Source organism: Neodiprion fabricii, chromosome 6 (assembly GCF_021155785.1).
Source record: "Neodiprion fabricii isolate iyNeoFabr1 chromosome 6, iyNeoFabr1.1, whole genome shotgun sequence".
Classification (NCBI taxonomy): domain Eukaryota; kingdom Metazoa; phylum Arthropoda; class Insecta; order Hymenoptera; family Diprionidae; genus Neodiprion; species Neodiprion fabricii.
Window position 1 is genome coordinate 18,981,072 of NC_060244.1, and position 20,322 is coordinate 19,001,393.

The 20,322-nt window shown below is 38.6% G+C and overlaps 1 protein-coding gene across 5 annotated transcripts in view; it reads right to left on the reverse strand.

Moving 5' to 3' along the window:
- Positions 1-757: 757 nt before the first annotated feature.
- Positions 758-20,322, reverse strand: part of LOC124184422 (serine/threonine-protein kinase minibrain) — a 55,998-nt gene continuing 36,433 nt past the window's right edge. For 4 of the 5 annotated variants that reach the window (XM_046574106.1, XM_046574107.1, XM_046574108.1 and 1 more), the window contains 6 exons: positions 11,833-12,001; positions 11,348-11,515; positions 10,944-11,230; positions 10,444-10,590; positions 9,890-10,322; positions 758-5,516 (listed from right to left, as the gene is read on the reverse strand). In XM_046574106.1, the coding sequence (XP_046430062.1) occupies positions 5,065-5,516; positions 9,890-10,322; positions 10,444-10,590; positions 10,944-11,230; positions 11,348-11,515; positions 11,833-12,001 (1,656 nt within the window). In that variant the 3' untranslated portion in view covers positions 758-5,064. Of the gene's footprint in view, positions 5,517-7,310; positions 7,410-9,889; positions 10,323-10,443; positions 10,591-10,943; positions 11,231-11,347; positions 11,516-11,832; positions 12,002-20,322 lie in introns of all 5 variants that reach the window. The other variant, XR_006871194.1, reaches the window with a different exon arrangement.

Below are 20,322 nucleotides of genomic sequence, written 5' to 3' on the forward strand. Positions count from 1 at the left end.
TGTTCATCAAAGTTCGTAAACATATTGAAAGTGCGGATTGGTTCAATCGCGAAAAAATACATCTTAATTTCATGTACGTACGTTGGAAGAACAAAAACGTTAAATTAGTTGGGAATGCATGCGTCTCTAACGGAAATTCTGTTAACGTTAGACGGAAAAAATGCACAAAACCAAACGGAAACTTTTATGTACATGATACAAACCGAAGTGCTGAATGTTTCTACGTGTTTCTACACAGTTTGGTGCATCAGCTGCCTCCAATGCAATTTTTACCAAGATTAGTATATGTTTTATTACGACGACTATCTGAAAATTCATATATCCATCTGACCTCGTGAAATCACTTGATGTAGTACTGTAATAAGAAAACTGTTGCACATTGAATATGAAAAATGTACCTTCTCTTGCATGAAAGTATTTACAGGGTGTCTACTGCTCTTTAAATATCCTGAAATCATAGAATTAGGCTGGAAAATAAAAATTGCTCCTCAAGTCCTGGAATATTTTGACTTAACCTGGAGAAGTTGACATAGTACATTTTTAATTGAAAACTGCGATAGCAATTCACTCTATACTTGATACAACTCCTAACCAACTTATCTTATCCTTCAAAATCCATAAGAAAATAAAATTAAGGTCCTGGCATTTTTCAATAAATTTTCCCGGAAACTCCTCGAATCCAAATTCGATATTACAGTAAACACCCTGTATTTGCAAGATCACTCACGTGAAACGGAAAAGCAAAAGTGAAGATGCATTTGTTTATTAACCTTATGTAATATCCGTTTCAAATATTTTCAATTACAATATTATATAATAATTAATAATAATAATAATAATCGTAATAATAATAATAATAATAATAATAATAATAATAATAATAATAATAATAATAAATGACAATGTGTACATGTTAGATTACAGAACTGTTTGGAGCGTTTATTATTATTTTTTTTTCTATATAAGTCAGTTGCTTTCTGCATTCTCATATATTTTTTTTCCTATTTCACGGCTTGCAATTGTAGCTTGAGATTATAAAGGGTCCTTCTCAAATTCCAGGTGCTCGCCGTTTTTCAGATATATCAGTCATATAGTAGTATATTTTCTGAACACAATGTTTTACACTTGACGTTAGGAAACTTATGTTACCTTGCACTGACCATGACCAGTTCCGAAATATCTGTCTAACATTATAAAGAACCTATTAACCTCGTGGAACTTCGATAACAGATTTACAATGCGAAGCTGTATTGTAATATGTTATTTAATTGGTTTTTAAAAATATGACAAATGCAGGATAAGGATTAGTAGTTCATACATGGTCGAACTCTGAATGAACTTTTATACACACGCTTTCAAAAAAACTCTTCGGTTGTATCCAACGGCATGCTACAAGTTTTTTCTATGTGGGAATAGTGGTTATTATTTACAATGCGAATTTATTCTAAATAACATTTGTAGTGATGATGTCATTAAAACTCTTATTGTTTGAAAAAATATCTCTTCCGGAGTGCAAACCTTGCTATTTACTCCAATCGTATTAATTTGTAGTAGTGTCTGTGAAGCTCGTCACAAAATTGAATATTGATAACCCCTATACCCATCAACGAATGATCAAGCTACAAGAGAATTTGTGCAGACGTATGCAAGGCATAAGGATGGTTGGAGGTAATGTTCAATAAAGACTAAAATAAAATTATCAGATAAGACTGGAACAGGTCCTAATCAGTCCTTACACTATGTAGATGTATACATTTCTGTGTTTACTAATTTACTTAAATACTCCGCATTTTGTGACAATTTTTAAATGGCAACATTTTCATCAGAAATAATCGTCGCCAAACGACGTGCATGCTAGGAACTCAAAGCAAGAAAAAAAAACAGATGGAAAAAGAAAAACTTCGTATACACACGTATATACATATACTTTCACTGATTGGGAAGGAAACAGAAGATATGGAAATGAAGAAAATGTACATTGAAATTATTGCAATATTTGATAATTAAATTATTTTCACATGCTGATAAAATTCTGAATTTTTCGTCGTCTCGCGGCTCACCTCTGTTGAAAGAGTTCGCCAGAAAAAAGTGCCTTCAACGATAATAGTTAAAATAATCATACCCCAAAAAAATTGTCTACAATTTATTCATTGATAGCTAGCTTGGATTCACCAGGGTGGCCAAAATTGCTAGTTTCAATTAGTCAGTACTACAGTAACTAAAAATTACATAATTAACCGATTATTTCACTATCGATAAACAATATTAATTCGTTAAAAACAACAATCATAATAAAAAGCTTCAATACATTGTCGAAAATCATTTGTATTCTGGGGAACCACAGGGCCTGAGCCTTATTTATTTTACACGAGTAACATAACCTGGCTTGTGAACCAAAGGTTAATTTTGTTCAAGACGTCGGTTGTTATGCAAAAACTTAAGTGATTGGTTAGCTGGTTCCGGTTATTTTCGAAAATATTTCTAACGAATCTGTTAAATCTGTTACTTGTTCTGGGAAAGATTTTGAAAATGAAGAATGAAAACAGTATTTCTCGAACAGCTCAAACTTGAAATCTAATCTAAACATAGACCCTGTGATTTTCAAATGCAGAACATACATATGAGGAATTTGGAAAATTAAACTTGTGTGAAATCATGAAATTTTTTTGGTTTTGTTGAAGTAAACTGATTTTTGCCGTTTATTGAAATCTTGAAGATGAGAGAATTTATTCTTAAAAATTTCTCAGCATTTTCAATCATCTCGGTTTACCCTTATAAGTATAGCTATATTATCTTCCGTCGATACAAAAACACCTCCAAGATCGTGTCTGGCAATAAAACATTTCATGATGTCTGTACACTGCACGTGTGGAAATTCATATCCGATAACAGAGCATGATGCATACTTGGTTTCAAGCAAATCCAAGGAACACTTTGAATGACAAGTTAATTAAATATTTCATAACCCAATAATTTGTTATAACAATTTTCAGTAAGAAAAAATCAACATATATTGGTATCTGCGTGCTGATCAAAAATTTTGTTTGTGTAAGAATGAGCAGTCTTTCTTGAAGTAGCAATTACACAAAAATAGTGAAATATCGCTTTGCCAGCAAAATTTATTATTCTCTTAAATTCGTTTATATCAATTACATAAAAATAGTGAATTACGACAACCCTGATGATTTATCTATCAGTGCCAACGTCGAGCAATGTAAGACTTATGTAAATGTTTGCCTGCAAGCGATAGGTTTTGTGTAGCAGCTATTAAAGACAAAATTGAATATAAATTTCTTGGTAGTATATTAATATACAACATTGGCTTGATGGGTGTTCAAGAATAATATGGTGTAAAACAAAAGCGACATAGTCGAAGGAAAGTTTTCAAAAAACAACTTTCGTTTCACAGAAAATTCAATTCAGCTTCAATTAGATTCATTGTTTCTTTCCGTAATATTCAAAATTAATAGAAAATAGGTGAAAAACCCTTTTAAATCCATGAAAGTAGCACAAGCAATGCGATAAGAGCAAACGGCAAAAATCAATTGCGATCTACTGGAAATTTATTTACGTGTGTGTGTATGTATGTATGTATGCATGTATATGTTTTACGCGTGTGATAGCCCGTACTGTTTATTATAAAGTATCTAGTTCTTGTACGATTATACCGTTCTTGATCAACCTTACATGTATATGTTAACTTCCTGATTAATGCTTTTTTTATGTATAAATATGTATTGTTAAGCTGCGCAAACCTCGTTCGTTTAAAGTCCTTTTCAACAACAAACTGATTTTTGCGCAAGTATCGTACTTTGACGATACTTTTTTTTCAATGAAGTAAACAAAAGAGTCAGTTTTATAGTTTTTATACTTAAATGCTAATCCCTAAAGCTGCACTCTCTTATCGTTCACCTAAGTGTATTGTACAAATATCTAGCATTCAACGCGACTGTCTTCTTTTCTCATTAATAATTGCTAACCATTACATTCGTGACACTGTATAAAACTCTATGGAGTACATGATTACATGGTTATTTTATGCAGTAATAATAATTATCACTTTTTTGCTCTCTAGGCCATACAGTTGGGATGCCGACATTTACTTATCAGATACCGATTAAACTGTTTCAATGTTCGTTTGAATCGGGCAGGACCCGAGGGGCCAATTGGGTTCATCCACACTAGGCCGTGTCTGTCCGCTTCCGAACATTTGTTAATCTCTCTCGATTGAACGTCAACTTCACCCGCTGTTAGGTCTGTCCTGTTCCTTAAAGCGGTCTTTTTTTGTTATTCTGCAACTGGAAAATGTCTTTTCTGTGTTTTCATTACTTTTCTTTGTTCGTTCTATTTTTTCCAACGTTCAGTTTGCTCTATATTGCAATTTTGAAGGTAGTGATTATTTCCCCTCCCATAATGTTCAATGATAAGAAAAATTAATTGCGTCAGATTAAATTGTCGCCCAAGGTACCAAACTTCTGAACACCCAAACCTCTGAACATCTGAAGAAGGACTGGAAACTAAAGGTCAAATTGCCAAAGTAGATATAACGAACACACATGCCAGCATATGCCATTTCGTTGACGTCTTTCTTTGATAAACATCAGTTGCCCATTTGTTATTTACATGTAGAACAAATATTTATGTCAATGTATCTCTAAATCTTTAGAGTTGTCTATTGAATTAAGAGTTATCGAGTGTTTTTCCAAACTTGTCATTTCATCCAAGACTTGTTTCACGTTGCAAAACCAATCCAAACGGGACCAACGTAAAAAAATAATCAAAGCTTGAATCTGATAGTAATTCGCAATGATGTTGTTTGATAATTAGTATTTACTCATTCTATTCTTATTCTTTTGCATTTTTAAATTTTTACTTCATACTTTTTTCATGTATGGATTCTATGTTTATCCAACGCTTTAGTCTTCTCGTCGATTTCTAACGGATACTTAAATACAATTTCTGGAAATCTGAAATTGCTGTCAGATGATTATCTACTGTCATTCCAGAATCACGACATTATTTCATAGTGTTGCTCTTGCGCCACATTTGTCGCCGCGATTTCATTCAATGGATGGCAACTGGACTTTGTTGCATGCACACTCCAACCATTGGACTGTCTTCTCTTTCCGGATCTCTTTGTTTCGTAGAAGTGACCGTTGAAGTTTGTCTAATCATTCCGTGTGCATCAGCTGCTGGATATCCATAATTGTAATAGTTTTGTTGTTGAATCATGGGAGAAGCCATCATGCTAGGCAAGTGGGGTATGCCGGGAAGTATTAGGCTATTGTAGGAGCTGAGAGAGTTTTGGATCAGAGACCCATCCATGGATTGCATAGATGATGCGGCGGACGTAGAGGCCCCGGTGGTTGTTGACGTATAACGTGAAGTTATGGCACGCCGGCTACCTGAGTGACGCGGTGAAGATTCACACTCCATTGGTTGATAGCCACCAGGGAGGCTTGGCATTTGCATTAAGCTGCTGGTGCCACTGCTCTGTCCTGACATGGTTAGCAGTCCTGTGACAACAAAGAATTAATCTGTTAGAAAACTCAATACTTTATCTTTACAGGCCTGGTTGTGTAAGATGAGGGTGAACTTTGCACTTGTCATACCAAGGTAATTAAACTATTAGAAGTTGCTCTGATGTTTGTGAACGTAATCAGAAAAGGTAACTTCTTAGTGAATCAATTAGAATGACAAATTGTTTTAATTTCGTTGTATCAGGTTTTATAGTTTAATTTTCCTTGAGGTACTATGTCTGATTTGTGACAAGACTCCTACTCATGGATAGAAACGTATGAAAATTGAATAGGAGCAATATACAGGGTGTGCAGTGAACTTACACAAGGAAATACATGCATCAGATGGCAAAAGTATTTCAGGTATAATACCTACTTAAAAACACATATATAAGAACTCCATTGGGTAGCTGATAAATAAATTGAACTTCAATGCATTCGACACCCTGTATGAGGTAACGGTATATGAATAAGTGGGAAAAATCTTAAGATTAAGAAGGGTAATATTCAGCTGGTGGTAATTTGGTACAAATGCAACAGTGTTGCATATACCAGAACAGATTTTAAAATGTGTAATATGCAAGTCTGAAATTATATTATCCAAGTTTTAGTATCCTTCCCGATGTTCGGTAATTATAAAAAGTTTCTGCGTCAAAATGATTAGGTTTTTTTTTTATGTTTTTATGCCTATAGGGAAATAGTATTTGTAAAATTTATCGCAATGATACATTTTCTATAAGAACAGAATCGGACGAATACTTCAACTTGTTAAAAATATCACATAATGTACACACATGAAAATAAGACATTCACATTTAAGGTTTATTTTAATTCAAGCGAACCGAAGGGCAAATGTCTACTTATTGTAATGAAGCTTACGATTAGTGGACGTCCGGTATATCCTGATTACAGGGTCTAACATAATAATATCTACATTAAGTATATTAGGTAATTATGGTAAAATATGCATAGTAAGCAGCTAAATCGTGCGTGAAAGAAAGACATAGAATGATGAAGTGAGTTCTCTACAGTAAAGATGAAAGTAATATGGTTAGAATTTGCCATTGCATTCAAAATATTCACAAGCTATTCCTTCAAATATATCATGAAAACTTATTGAAGCATGTAGGAGTGAGATAATTTGTTTCTCTTTGAACACGTATATGTACGTTTCAACTTAAACCACGTAAAATAAGTAAATGTGAACCACATAGCTATACTTGAAATATTGAAAAAATATCGGCTATATACAACTCGATTTGTAATAAGCCATTGATACTAGAATATTGCAAGTGACATATTATAAAGGGGGATATTTCGAACTTATTTGGATTCAATTTGAAACTCTTCTTCACACAGGTAGCGAAGTATCCACATGTATTTACACTGAATTCATGGTGACAGAAGCAAAGTCTACCATAATACAGACAGGCCCATCTCGAGTACATGCTTGAATGTGTAGGATAAGGATGATTTTCTGTACTGATAAGGGGAACTAATTTGGAGTAAATTGATGATTAAGTTTACTCGCATCGTTTAATAAATGATAATTATTATATATACGAAATTTATAGTTTTATAAAAAATTCTGGTACAACAATAACGAAGCAATGCTCTAAAAAGTTTTGGACGAAGCTATGGGCTGTTATCATGGATTGAGTCAACTAATGCTTTCATTGATCCCATTAGCAAGCGAAACATGTCGCACAATAGACATGAGGCAAGGATAGTGGTGATGGGAAAAATTGTTAGTCTATCAGTTTGTCACATTGTTTGTTAGGCAGAACTTACTTATGTTAGTAAGTAAGATTAGGGTTGGGGCCTAGGACAGGTCGTCACCGCCCCGCGGGTACGACAGTCATCGTGCCGCGTACTGTCCCCCCATCATATCTATGGGCAACAATAATAATAATGCTTAGTTTATGCAAAAAAAAAGAAGAAATATTATGTAACCACAAATTAGTGAAGGCAGCTTAGTGCTTGTGATAATTTAAGATTCTACAGTAATATTGCTGTCTCAAATATAGATATTAAAATGAATAATCTGACGTGACCTCGACTATTACAGTTATTTATAGTACACCTAATCTGCCACAAGACGGCTACATAGGTGTAAAATGAGTCATATTACAAGATTTTTCATTTGTTTTTCAATGTAAATTTCTGAACAAACGTGATTATCCCAATCACTTGGTGATCTCAATTTTCCGTTAGTACTGAGAAGTTTATAATCGACTGGTTGAATATTGCTTTTAGCTGGTGTTGAAAGTTCAAAACATACCATGACGAATTAAAGTCATAGGACGAGTATGTTTTAGATAAAAAAAATATGACAAAGAAGTTGCTATGGTGCTTTGCACTACTGCGAAAGTGTACTTTTACTCAAAAACGATTACGAAAAGCTTTCGAATAATAAAATATTTATCAACAATAAACTTAGTTTCAGAAAGTATTAAAGCTGGTGATGTTGCAATACTCAGTAATCCGATGTGTTACATTATTTTTCATTTTTTATGCAAACTAAGAGACATTTTCTCGTTGCCGACATTCCGTATTTTCCTTTTTATTCTTCATCAAGCAATGAATATGACGAATATAATGAATATTGAATAAGCTTTGTAGCAACTAAATATCAGATGTACGAATTAGCGTCTGTGTTTATTAGCACCTATCAATAAGCTTAATTTACAATCAACGGTGTGATGAATTATGTACCTAAATTCTAGAATCCAGATCTACATCATTTATGTTAATCATTAGTCACCTTTACTGAGATATTGGTAATTAGATCTAATGAGAAATATTGTAACGTTGAGGTAAATTGTTGCCACTGAGATACTAAATGTAATTATTTCATCAAGGAGCTTGATGTGGTTCAATACAGAAATTTAGTTTTCATTATGCTTAATAAGTTTAGACACTGAAAATGAACGGTGAATGAAATCAAGCAACATAGAGGCAGATTTAATATAAGGATAATTTTCAAATTCTTCATAAACCGCTTCAGATACATTGCTAGTCACATAAACTTAACATGAGCTTGGCATTGTGCAACAATCACAGCAAATGATAAGCAAACTAGTGAGTCTGTATTATAGCTCAGTGGTTTCTGGTGAATATAGAGACCGCGCATCCGAATATTTGATTCGCTCTGGTGATGGACTGTGTTGAATCTATAATGAAGCAAAACTTGAATAAAATATGAAAAGTATCAATAGCAAGTCACGGTCGCTTCAAAAATTAGAAAAAACTCGACAAATTCTTAGTATTATTATACTCTGTATTTTGTTAACACGTTTTAAATTTTGACGCCATTAGTTTTTGTCTTGAGGTCAAAATGTTCGTGTTAGAGCATCACCTTCATGGGATGCACAGCCCCTACACCAGCTACACTTACAATGAGATACAAAAAATTTATGATCGACTTCATTTTAAAATAAAATAACATTTTAAAACACACTGTAACTTCAATTTTTTTACCACTCGAGAACCCTGGGAGTTACACTGTAAACTAATGAATATGTATGTACATACCAACTACCTGAATTCGGTAGCACAGTAGACTTGTTGTACGGTGATTTCAATATTTTCTTCTTAACGCACGACCTCCTAAGTATTGTGAGTTTAATCGTTTACAGTGTACCCAAGTTCTAATGATTATTGTTGGATTAGGAATGATACCGAATAGTTGTAAGAAGCCTACGAGAATATACGTTCGCTTTTATTTTGAAATTTTCGATAGCATGATTGATCTATTGGAATGGAGTAAGTATTTTAATCTGATGGAGGAGTCAGCAGTCACCACATTATTACACCATACCAAGCTCGAAATATTCATAATATTACAAGGCTTATATGTAAGACAGGTCCTCACATGTTATGAATCCAACGGTGTAAATTTGATCAGGCGTTCTAAAATATAATTGCTGATGTAATTTCAATGCGTAAATGAATACAGATACAATTTACATTGACAGATAAAGTATTTATCATACGGAATTCTGTTTTCATTACAAATAATGGATTCATGACAAATGTGAACGTTCTTTTGTTTAATGCATTCAGTGGACAGGTAGCCAGAGAAAATGTCACAAAGAAGGAAATGGATTTTGTAGAGGCGAAATCACCCATGAATTATAAAAATATGTGATAAGGAAAAGGCCGCAAAGACGAACATTTGTGAAAGTGGTAAATGTATACTTGTCCAGTGAACTGTATTGATAAGAAAAGTGACACCAAAACCTGTGAAACTGAAGAAATTAAAGATAAACAAAATACGGTACACCTGCAAAACAGTCTGCAACAAAATTAACACCAGACTCAGTGAGTCTTGAACTCAGACGATTGTATCGTAGAAAGGCTAGACTCACCGTGATCTTGGCTCAGTGAAACCACCGCTGGACTAGTATTGGAGCTGCTAGTTGCAGCTATGTTTGTGTTGGTCCCTTCGTCAGCTGTCCTTTTGAAAAAGTTATGTTGGAGCGCGTAATAAGGTGTTATTCTCGTCTTTGGGTCATAGTCCAACATTCTCAGTATCAAATCTTTAAACTTGAGGTAATCTGAGACCGAATGACCTGCTTCCCCTAATCTCCTAGAGCCTGGACCCCCAGTTTCAACACCGAGAATGTCCTGCAGCTGTCGTGAACCTGGCGGCTTGTACTTTTTTCCATCTTTTGATTTTTTCAGTACATAAGCGCCATCCCCCGGAAGTCTTTCAAAGAACTTCCTCATCTTGTGTGCCTGCTCGATTATGAGCTTTGATGGCATTCCTAATACCTCGACGATTTTGTTAAATTGGTCAATCTAAGGCAGAGAAGACGTATCAATATGTAATTAGGAAATCCTCGAAAAGAAAATATAATATAACCAGAGCAATATGCAAGAATATAATTTAACGTAAGGGAAGATACGATGGCAACATTACCTCGTTAGCCCCGCTAAAAAGCGGTTCTCCAGTGTGCATTTCCACCAAAATGCAGCCAAGGCTCCACATATCTATCGCCAAGTCGTAAGGTATTCCAAGCAGGACTTCAGGAGAGCGATAAAACCTAGACTGAATATACTGATATATCTGCAACAAAGAAGGTGAGGAAAAATTATTATCTATGAAAATGAAATAAGTACAAATCAGAGATTAACTATAGTTCATAGAACTATAACTATACACGAAAATAATTGTACAAATGATATTTAAAAGTAACAGTATTTTTTGCATAACTGCTTTTCCGAGGAAACCCTGGAGAAATGACGGAGCTAGGAGAGAGAAGTAGGACCCAGGGATTTTTTTCATGGGATCGAATGGAAATCTGCAATTGGGAAAGATCAGGAGCCTAGTTTTGAAATTGTAAAATAAGTCCTTAAAAAAATCCCTCTAACCTTAGTACCTGGACCGTGACTACCAGCAGGATTTATTTGTTAACTTACCCTCTGTCCAAGTTGACACGAACTCCCAAAATCTACAATCTTGATTGCACTCCTTTTTGGATTACAAAGTAAGATGTTTTCAGGTTTCAGATCACAGTGTATGATATTCAATTCCGGTGTGGACAGAAACATCAGGGCAGTGCATAGCTGCTGTGCAAACTTTCTCGTCAGGTTGAGAGACACACCTCGGAAGTTGGTATTTCTCAATAAATCATACAGATTATAGGAAAGTAGCTCAAATACCAAACACAGATGATTTCGCCATGTGAAATGCCTTTTCAATTTAACTGTAAAATAACGTAAAAAGACCACGTGTTACTGTAAATTCCAAACACTGTACTATTCAATTCGAACGACATACAAATATGACGTCTCGCAGATTTCTGTTACATTTAACAACTTACCTATATAATACTTGTTGTCGGTGTCTGCTCTGTTCATCAATTCCAGTAACCTGACTTCAATTTGCGCTTGGTTAAGGAAAGGTTTCTTATTTTTTATTATTTTTATAGCCACCTGAGTCTGTTCCACATGGTCGAAGGCTTTTACTACTTGGCCAAAACTTCCTTTGCCTAATAAACAACAACGTCGTATTAGGATAACTTTGCCAATCAATAATCAAGGATATTTATGAATTCTATGATAGTGGCGTTGTGAATATATGAAAGTACACCACAACTTGAATGCTCTTTTGTGACATATAACTTGCACATAATACATATATAGCAATTATATCTTGAAATAAAAATGAAGAAAAATGTCAAAAAGATTTGACATCAATACTCATACTACTGTAATAAAATTTGCTATTATTTTGACATATCCTATGGCTTATATATAAAGAGACTTATGAAATAGAGAGAGAAAAGAAATCATGAGTGAAACAAACCTATTAAAGAATCGATTTCATAACGATCAAGGAACTTCTCGCCATTCTTGATGATGTAATCGTGGTTATCATCATCCCAGCCGTCGTTATATATTTTTTTCTCTTTTTTATGGGACCCATCTTCGCCTTGCAATTGTTGCGCCCTTCGCTTTTTCTTGGCATAGTATACCTGTAAAAGAAAGAAATTTTAGTTATAACATTATACACACTATTGACATGTATTGAAATTAACCAGGAGGTGGCAGACACACAAAGTGTCATTGGTCGATCAACAGAGAAGAAAGAAACAAAGTCGTATTATTCTCTAATGATTTCAAATTTAAATTATACACTATAGGTGTAGTATTTGCAATTTCGGGATTTTCTACATAATAGTTCAGAGGAAACATCATTTGGGTAGAAAAATATTATTAAAAAATCGATTTTGATACGAAAAAATGAATCGTAATCTATGATACCAGGTGTTCTACAGGAAAAAAAAACTTTGGGGATCAAAACTGCACATACGTAGGATTTTTCGAAGAACACCTTTTCAATAATGGCTTGAAAATTTTTGATCTTCATTTAATAATATAATTTCCCAACGGTTTATCTAATATTACGTAGTAAAACGTATATTAGGGTACTATGGGATTCAAGATGGACGACATTACGTTAGTCCGATCAATTTTCAGAATATTTTTGCCCCAATTTTCATAAGGCTGTGCTCTTGACACGAGTACGGCGAATATATACAACGGTAGATTTTTCAAAGTGAATAATGAATGTACGAATTAGAACATGACTTCAAGATTCTATGTATTAGCTGCATATATAACATAGGTATGTAAAAATTATCATACTAATCTCGAGATTAATAAAATTATTCACGTAGGATCGAAGGCTTTGGTGAACGCACGCGGATTTTTGACTCCTAGGTCGTTCTGTATTCTGCTTAAAATAGTCGCAATTTTCTTTATCGAATATTTACTAGTTTCTTATTCTATTTTCTGAAGAATTGCCATCGCCATGTGATTTGGCCAACGGACGGGGCGAGTCGCGCAGAATCTGAACGGGTGGTTGGCCGCGTCGTGCAAATCGATACTCAGGGACCACGTGAAAGTCACGCCGGCAATGGATCCCCGCATTCACCCTGGGCCACCAAACTGCCAAAGGAGTGATCAAAGTGCTGCATAATATCATGCGAGTACTTGGAAAAAAATCCAAGTATACGCTAAAAGGCATACCGAAATCAAAGTAAAATTCAAAAGCAAACCTTACCGCACATTGTTATACGGTGAAAAGGTTTTTTTTCCCCCTTGTTTGTTTGTTTTTTCAAAGAAAATTAAAACCGCTACATAAACTCGAAATAATTCGAGTAGCAATACTGTTAATTCTGCAGAGCTGAGAGGTACGAAACGCTCGAAATATCTTAAATTACCGATCACCGCATTCAATCATTTTAATTTAGCGGATCGATTGAACAGCTTTATACTTCGAAGCAGAACTGTATGGTCAACCGTTTAACGGGAAACTGAGAAACCGGCGGAAGGAGAGAGACAAACTGACGGGAACGGAGATGAAACTGGAGACGTATAAGGTAGCTGCTATTCGTGGCTAAATTCCTTGATAACGGGATCATCCCGGTCTATGAGTTGCAAACCAATCGCATCCCCCGTCTAGCCTAACCAACCGTTACAGTAATAACCATAACAGTTCATTTGTCACTATGACGATTACCCGTATGAACGCGGGCCAAAATAATTGCGATGTGCAATTTATAGGCACGATTGCGTTAGCTTAAGCGGTATTTATTTTGCGTAAATTATCCTAATGCTTTTAATATTTATACCCTATTCCTTGCTTCTCTTCATAAATATCAATCAAGGAAACCAAGTATAATTTACGAAAATCAACAACATCTAAGGAAAAATTGATTATACGTGAAACTTTGTAGATTCCAAAATCAGGTGTTTATAATTTTAAGTCAAAATGGCGACATTTAAGCAGGAGATTCGCGCCGATCTATTGATGGACTTTTCCCGATTTCTAGGCGTTCGACGAGCTGTATCATCGTTCTACTAATTAAGTCGTGATATGAAAATGAGGGTGATTTTCATCCCACGCTGACACGACGTAAGCGTTAAAGAGACAATACTGCTGACGTTGCTGTTCTATGTTTACCGAGCGGCTTGCTTGCTGCTTGTTCCTCTTGGGTTACAGGTTGCCGTTATTTTTCTGTGTTTATTCTAGCCTCAGACAAGCAAAGCTGGTTTCATTTTTTCATCCCTCGTTTTCTTAATCTCCGTTTTTTTCCAGTAATTCAACCATACCGAAGGACAAAAATTATTGAACGTAATTGCCGACGCACACACCTGTTAAACCATTAATTTCCTTACGCTGCAACGGCTAGATGGTTAATTAAATACTACTTTTGAATTCAGGTTATTATTTTAACGACCACCAATGACAGACCTGCATTACTATCACCAAATTTTCATTTCCACGAGCATTTGATGGGTTAGAGAATAACGAAGAAGAATAAAGGACAATTTGGATCTGCAGATCGAGCACACTGGAATGTAAAGGAAACGACCACCTCTCTGTTCTTACAATAAGAAAAGTCGACAAGAAACGAACGAGGGCAAAGATTTTGCTATCATTTTAGTTTAACCGTTGAAAAAATTGGAAAAAAAGAAATAATTCTTTAATGCGAAGTAATTGACTTATTCCTAGGGAGGATTTGCTACCGGCGACTTTTTGCGTTTATGGAAAGAAATCGCTCGAACAGAAACTGTTGAAAATCGGTTTTACGCGGATAATCGATTTTTTTCCCTCACATTTTGTGTGCGCGGAAAAGTCGAAAATCAAGGCGTTTAACACAATTGCATAATCGATCTTATCGCAGTAAAGGCAAAAATAAATTACCTAACGCACGGTTTCAGTTTTTAAGCACACGGGTGTGTAATCCTTGCGTTAAAGAGCAGAAATTTCGTATTTGTACTCATCAGCAGGGACTCCTAAAAAGGTAACAGCGACAGCAGCAACAGCAACACATCGCTTTGGTTCTGTATCTTTGTTCGACGAAATCCAATGTCTCGTCGTAGCGGTTATTAACAGGCCTCAGTCTCGACAAGGTTCGCAATTATGTAAGCCAAATAAATGTCTGTATCTCTGGAAGAAAACGGTCGAGAGGTAAAGGAGTCAGGTCCGAAACCCGTGAGGTATCTCCATAATAACAAAGTCTAACAGACAAAGGGAACGATGGGAATTCCTTGACTCTTCCCGACGACTTTTTCGAAAGGTTAATAATTTCAGCAGCGGCTGCTTAAAACAGCCTAGTTACATCCTGAAGATCGTATTCAACTAATCCGAGAGGAAGAGAACGATGAAAGAGGGAATTAGAGAGAGTGAGAAATCCTCGTGAAACTTCACCAGGCGATATCTGCGGGTTGCAGCTCCTGCAGGGAGTTCGCGATGATGAGATCGCGTAGGTTAACCGGTATTCTCGAATCGTAGGTCGGTCATCCTGCTGCTGCAGTCCTGCCGCAGGTATTGTCCGTTCGTTCGTACATCGTTGAACACACTGCGCTCTGCCCCCGTGGTGCAGTAGTCAGTTTCTCCTCCAGTCTGTTGCTATGCGCGACTGCACGAGAGGGAAAAAGAGCGAGATAGTGGGGCGAGCGAGTGTGAGAGAGAGAGAGAGAGAGAGAGAGACTGGTTCAGTACGGTCCGTACGGCACAAGACTCACAAAAATGTTCTTTAACGAGAACGTTCTTCAACCTCTCACCGTTAATCATATGTATATTATGCTTCTTATACATATACATACACATGCCTCTCGTGTCCAGCAGCATTCGCGTATCATTGAACATGTTTGTCATTGTTGTTATCATTATTATAATTACAACACGTTCTTGCAATTGATCGCAACACGCTTTACTCCGTACACTGCAGACGCGGGAAACTTTGCCCGGTGCCGGAATATTTATTTATTTTTTTTCTTTTCTTTATTTCTTTCTTTTTACGTATGCACGGTAGACCGACCGACAGTGATGCGCCGATGATCCACTGGCAAGGAATTTCTGCGAACATTTCAAGTTTAAATCGTGTAAGCCGAGTCGAGAGACGGTAGTGGTTAAGAGATCTCTAGATATCTGACGGTGATGCCCATGGCATTGGGTCGGGGGGGAAGGGTGGTTGTTAAGGCGAAGTAATCAGTTATTTCGAGGTATGTACGTTGAGGGAAAGTTTGTCCTCTTTACCGCGAAAGGTTTCAACGAAAATCAGCTGATCGGTGACCGACAGCGAGACGTACTGTATCTATTCGCACTTTGCGTTATCAAATTATTCTCCAACAGTATACTATATTAATATCATATTGAAAAGTCGAGCAGGTAAAACTGCAGTAGCTCAGCGCAAAAATAGCAGCTACCGCTCACCTCTCTCTTGTCAGATCCATAAACTATGGTCACCAGCGCACGCATTCTTGCCAAACGATCATTGTCGAGTCATCGGCGAGGTCGCGGATGTCAGGATGGCATTGATGTGATCGGATCCCTCGAGACCGAGCAAAGAGCGCGCCGCGGTTTCTTCGCGTATCCTTTCGCGATCCCTAAAGCATCTCCGAGACGGGACCATAGGTATAATAGGTCGATGGAACAGACGACAATTGCCTTTGCAGGCTACGCGTCGTCCTACAGGTAATACAGTATATTCTCTCCTCGAAAGGGCGACGCGCGTCCGCGATTCGCGCATCTCGACACGCACGAATTCTGCGCGATTATACCCGTGAGTCGTGCCGCCACCGTCACCCGCCAACCAGGCCAGCGCCACGCACAAGAAATCATCGCGTGGGCGTGTGAGTCGTAGGAACGCCGTTGCGCCGGCTCGGAGAGCTCGCGGACGGACGCATTGGCTATTTTCGCCAAGAGTGAGAGAGAGCGAGAGAGAGAGAGAGAGAGACTGTCTCGCTCACTCCGTCAGCCAGACGTCGGGAAGATGACGGAGGAGATGTCGGTACGTCATCGGCGGACGAGGCCGTTATGAATTTCTTTCTCCTTATTCTCCGACTCTCCCGTGTCGCCGAGCCAGTGGTGCGCGAGAACGAGGCGGGAGGGAGGAAGAGAGGGAGAGAGAGAGAGAGGACAAAGATCGAGCAGCTCCGAGAGGAGGACTGGAGAATGGAGAGTGAGGTCGTTGCGGACTGGTGGGGCACGAAGAGGTCGAAAGAGGAAACAAGAGCGGGAGGGGGGGAGGGAAGAGCGAGAGCGAGAGCGAGAGAGAGAAGTAGGCGAGCGAGATCGCGGACGATGACGACCGACGGCACCGCACCTTGGCGTGGCCGCGTTGCGAGTCATGAATGAAACGGCTGCAGCGGCAACAGCAGCGATCCAGACGAAACGCAAGCCATTCTGCACGACCTTCTCGACTGGCTGTGTGTTCCGTTGCTTCGATGACGATTCGAACGATGGACGCCTTTCCAACGGTCTGGTCCGGTTCGATCGAATCCTACCGTAACGAGGACGAGACGCGTTGCGAAGTTTTTCATTCCGCGCTGCACTCGCAAGTTATAACACGCCGCGAAAACGTGTGTCGTATAAAGAGGAAGCGGCATCGCGCGAGCGGCCGTATTTGTTCTTAGGGACGTTTCATCCGGTCGAGAAGACGAAGGAAGAATCGGCTGCAAGTTATGCTCCGTTGTTCGCATAACGTCGAGAATAAAGACTCGGAAGGGAAAGCACGAATGTCTGTGGTTATCGTCTCAGGAGCGATACTGTATTGACGATGAAATCAAGCCGACCGACAATGAGCCTTGTATACGATGGAAAATAGACAAAGTAGTATGCGGAAATCACGGCCTGGGAAGTGGCTATATAATGACGTGATGTAAAAAAGGTTCGAGCGGAGTTTGAATACGATGGAATACAACGATGAATCGATCGTCGATGATATGCTGATTTATGCTGCGGTGATTGCATAAGAGAAACGGAAAAAAGGAAAATGTGAATCGGAAGGTTTTCAACGCCGCTTGATATCGCCTCGATGGTTTCTTATACCGCTAAGGAAATATTCATTTTATTATCAAACTTTTTCTCCAATGCAAAAGCACGCCGCTCATCCGCGAACAGATTGAAAGAGCGCGATAGGAGTAAGTTGGTTCTTTCTTTTCCCCGCTTCTTTGAACCCTGGAAACGCAACGCGCCGCGTCGCTTGGTGCGCGCGATTTGAAAAGGAATTCGCACGGTAGAGCGGTCACCGTGGGGTCTGCCATAGCAGTTCCCCCTGGTTCTTATCGAGACCTGATGTTGTCGCAAGCTGTGCGACAACCAACGATCGCCTGCATCAGGGTGCGAGCGCCGAGCATCCTCGATCGGATGACGAGCGATCGCAAGAATCTTGAACCGGATAGCCGATCAGTGGAGATGGTGGTACGCCTTCGCTCTTCTCTTCCTTCTTTTACTCCTTCGTCTTCGTCTTCTAGATGGTGGGCGTGACTCACTCGCGCAGGCAGCAACGGTCAATGGAAAGTTTCGGTGGTACCACCAGACAGCCGCTCGACTCGCGGCTGAACGGCTTAAATTCCATTCGTGGATGAGAAGGACACTCTTTGTGTTCGCTGTGAGTCGGAAACTCGGGCCAGCCGCGATGACGACGAGGTGGCGGTACCGGCGTCGGTGCCTCTCGCTCGCGCTGTTTCACCGTTCGGCCTGAGCCAATCGAACCAAGAAAAGATAAACGACCTTCGTGGGTTTCGGGTGGGCAAAAAGCACGATTGAACGACGGTCGAAGCGCCACCTCGAAAATAATTCAGTCAACTCGAACAACCGTGCGACACGGTATAATAACGCGATGCTGACGAATTCGCTAACATTGTTAACTGGTCTTCCTAATAACCCGTACAGTGAGCGTGCATCTTGACGTCGTCAAGTCTGCACTGTGTCATGTTGTTACGTGTGTAGGTAAGTCCAATGCACACATGCGTCGAGATGAAGATAAGGTATACCCAGTGTGCCCAGGGTAACCGGACGTTACTATACTGGGATATTGGTTATCGGTGCAGTTGATGATATTGCTGCGAAGGAGCGATTAATTTATAAAACTGCATAATCTTGGTTGGACGGCGACAACGATGACGTGAACGTCTGTCTGCCGATAAGGTTGCCCAGGGCGCGTCAAATATGCCGTTCACATGTTGCACACACGGAAGATCCACTGAGGAAATTTTATTTCTTGAAAACGGATCGACGATGCCAGTTTGCTCTTGATTCGCCACTAGTTGCAGCCAGATTACCAAGTTCTTTCTTATCGTGAGCCGTTCATAGGCGTAGATAGATGTTCTCCAGTCCGCCATATTCAACGGCATAAAGACACAACAAAGTTGTAGATATTTTAATGGGCATTGTCTTTTTTCTCTGCCTTCGCAACTGCAGCAACAAGTGACACGGAGTGAGAATGAAAGAAACAGCTGGAATCGAAAGACTGTTTGCACTGTATATTTGTCATTGAAATTGATAAAGGCACACTGTACATCGTGTTTGCTGAACGCTTGGTGGTATAAAAGTTATCATGGCACGTACGTCGGTGATGTTTTTTTGGTCGAGACGTTATATTAAAATAGCTTTATGATGGTTCGATTATGCATAAGGTATAATCGCGAAGTCCAGCATCGTAAAACGAATTTCATCGTGTTCAAAATCCCCCTAGGGAGTATTTATTTTCGGTGTATACCCTCTACTCGACCAGCAGCAGTGTCATGGTCGATTTATAAATTTCTATTTTTCGTACAAACGAAAGCTGACTCCGTCGATTTATTAATAGTCATTTATACATTATAGTTTATTTTCGTATCTTGCCAAACTGTGTCTCTCTATCTTTTTCACACTCGTCCGTTCAACGACGACCACTTTTCAGATGTCGAATCACGGTAGCATCTTTCCTTCGACCATTGTTCCGGTGAAAATTATCCGAGATAATTACAATGAGCAATCGTTGAACGTTGAAAAAAAACTAATAAAAAATCAAATCTGCAACTACAAGACTTTTGTTGCACTACTGTTTGCTACACCCCATAACGTTGGATATAGATGGTGTAAAATGAGCGAGTATTCGCTGTTATACGAAGTGATTCTCGCCACAACAGATGTCGTGCGAAAACTCGTATAATAATCAGGATTCCGGCGTGAAGAGAATCCCCGCTTCGTCGTCGAGGCGTTGGTCTGCGAGGCGAAGCGAAGGGTGCAGTAGTAGGTGGTAGGTACGCCCAACTTTGAACAACTCGCAGCTGAGGGCCATCACCATCTCAGTTGAATGGCATCTGGGTCGTCTTTCATAATTATACGCGAAGCTATTCTGGCTTCTGGGTTCTCCTCCTAACTTCTCCTGACTTCACCGACGACCTCTCCTCCCTTCGCCACCTCCTCTACTCCTTCTCGAAGTACCGAGACTCTAGGAACGCCCGCAAACCCAGGAGCAACGCTGATGGGGTTCGATTCCTCATTTGCCTCCTC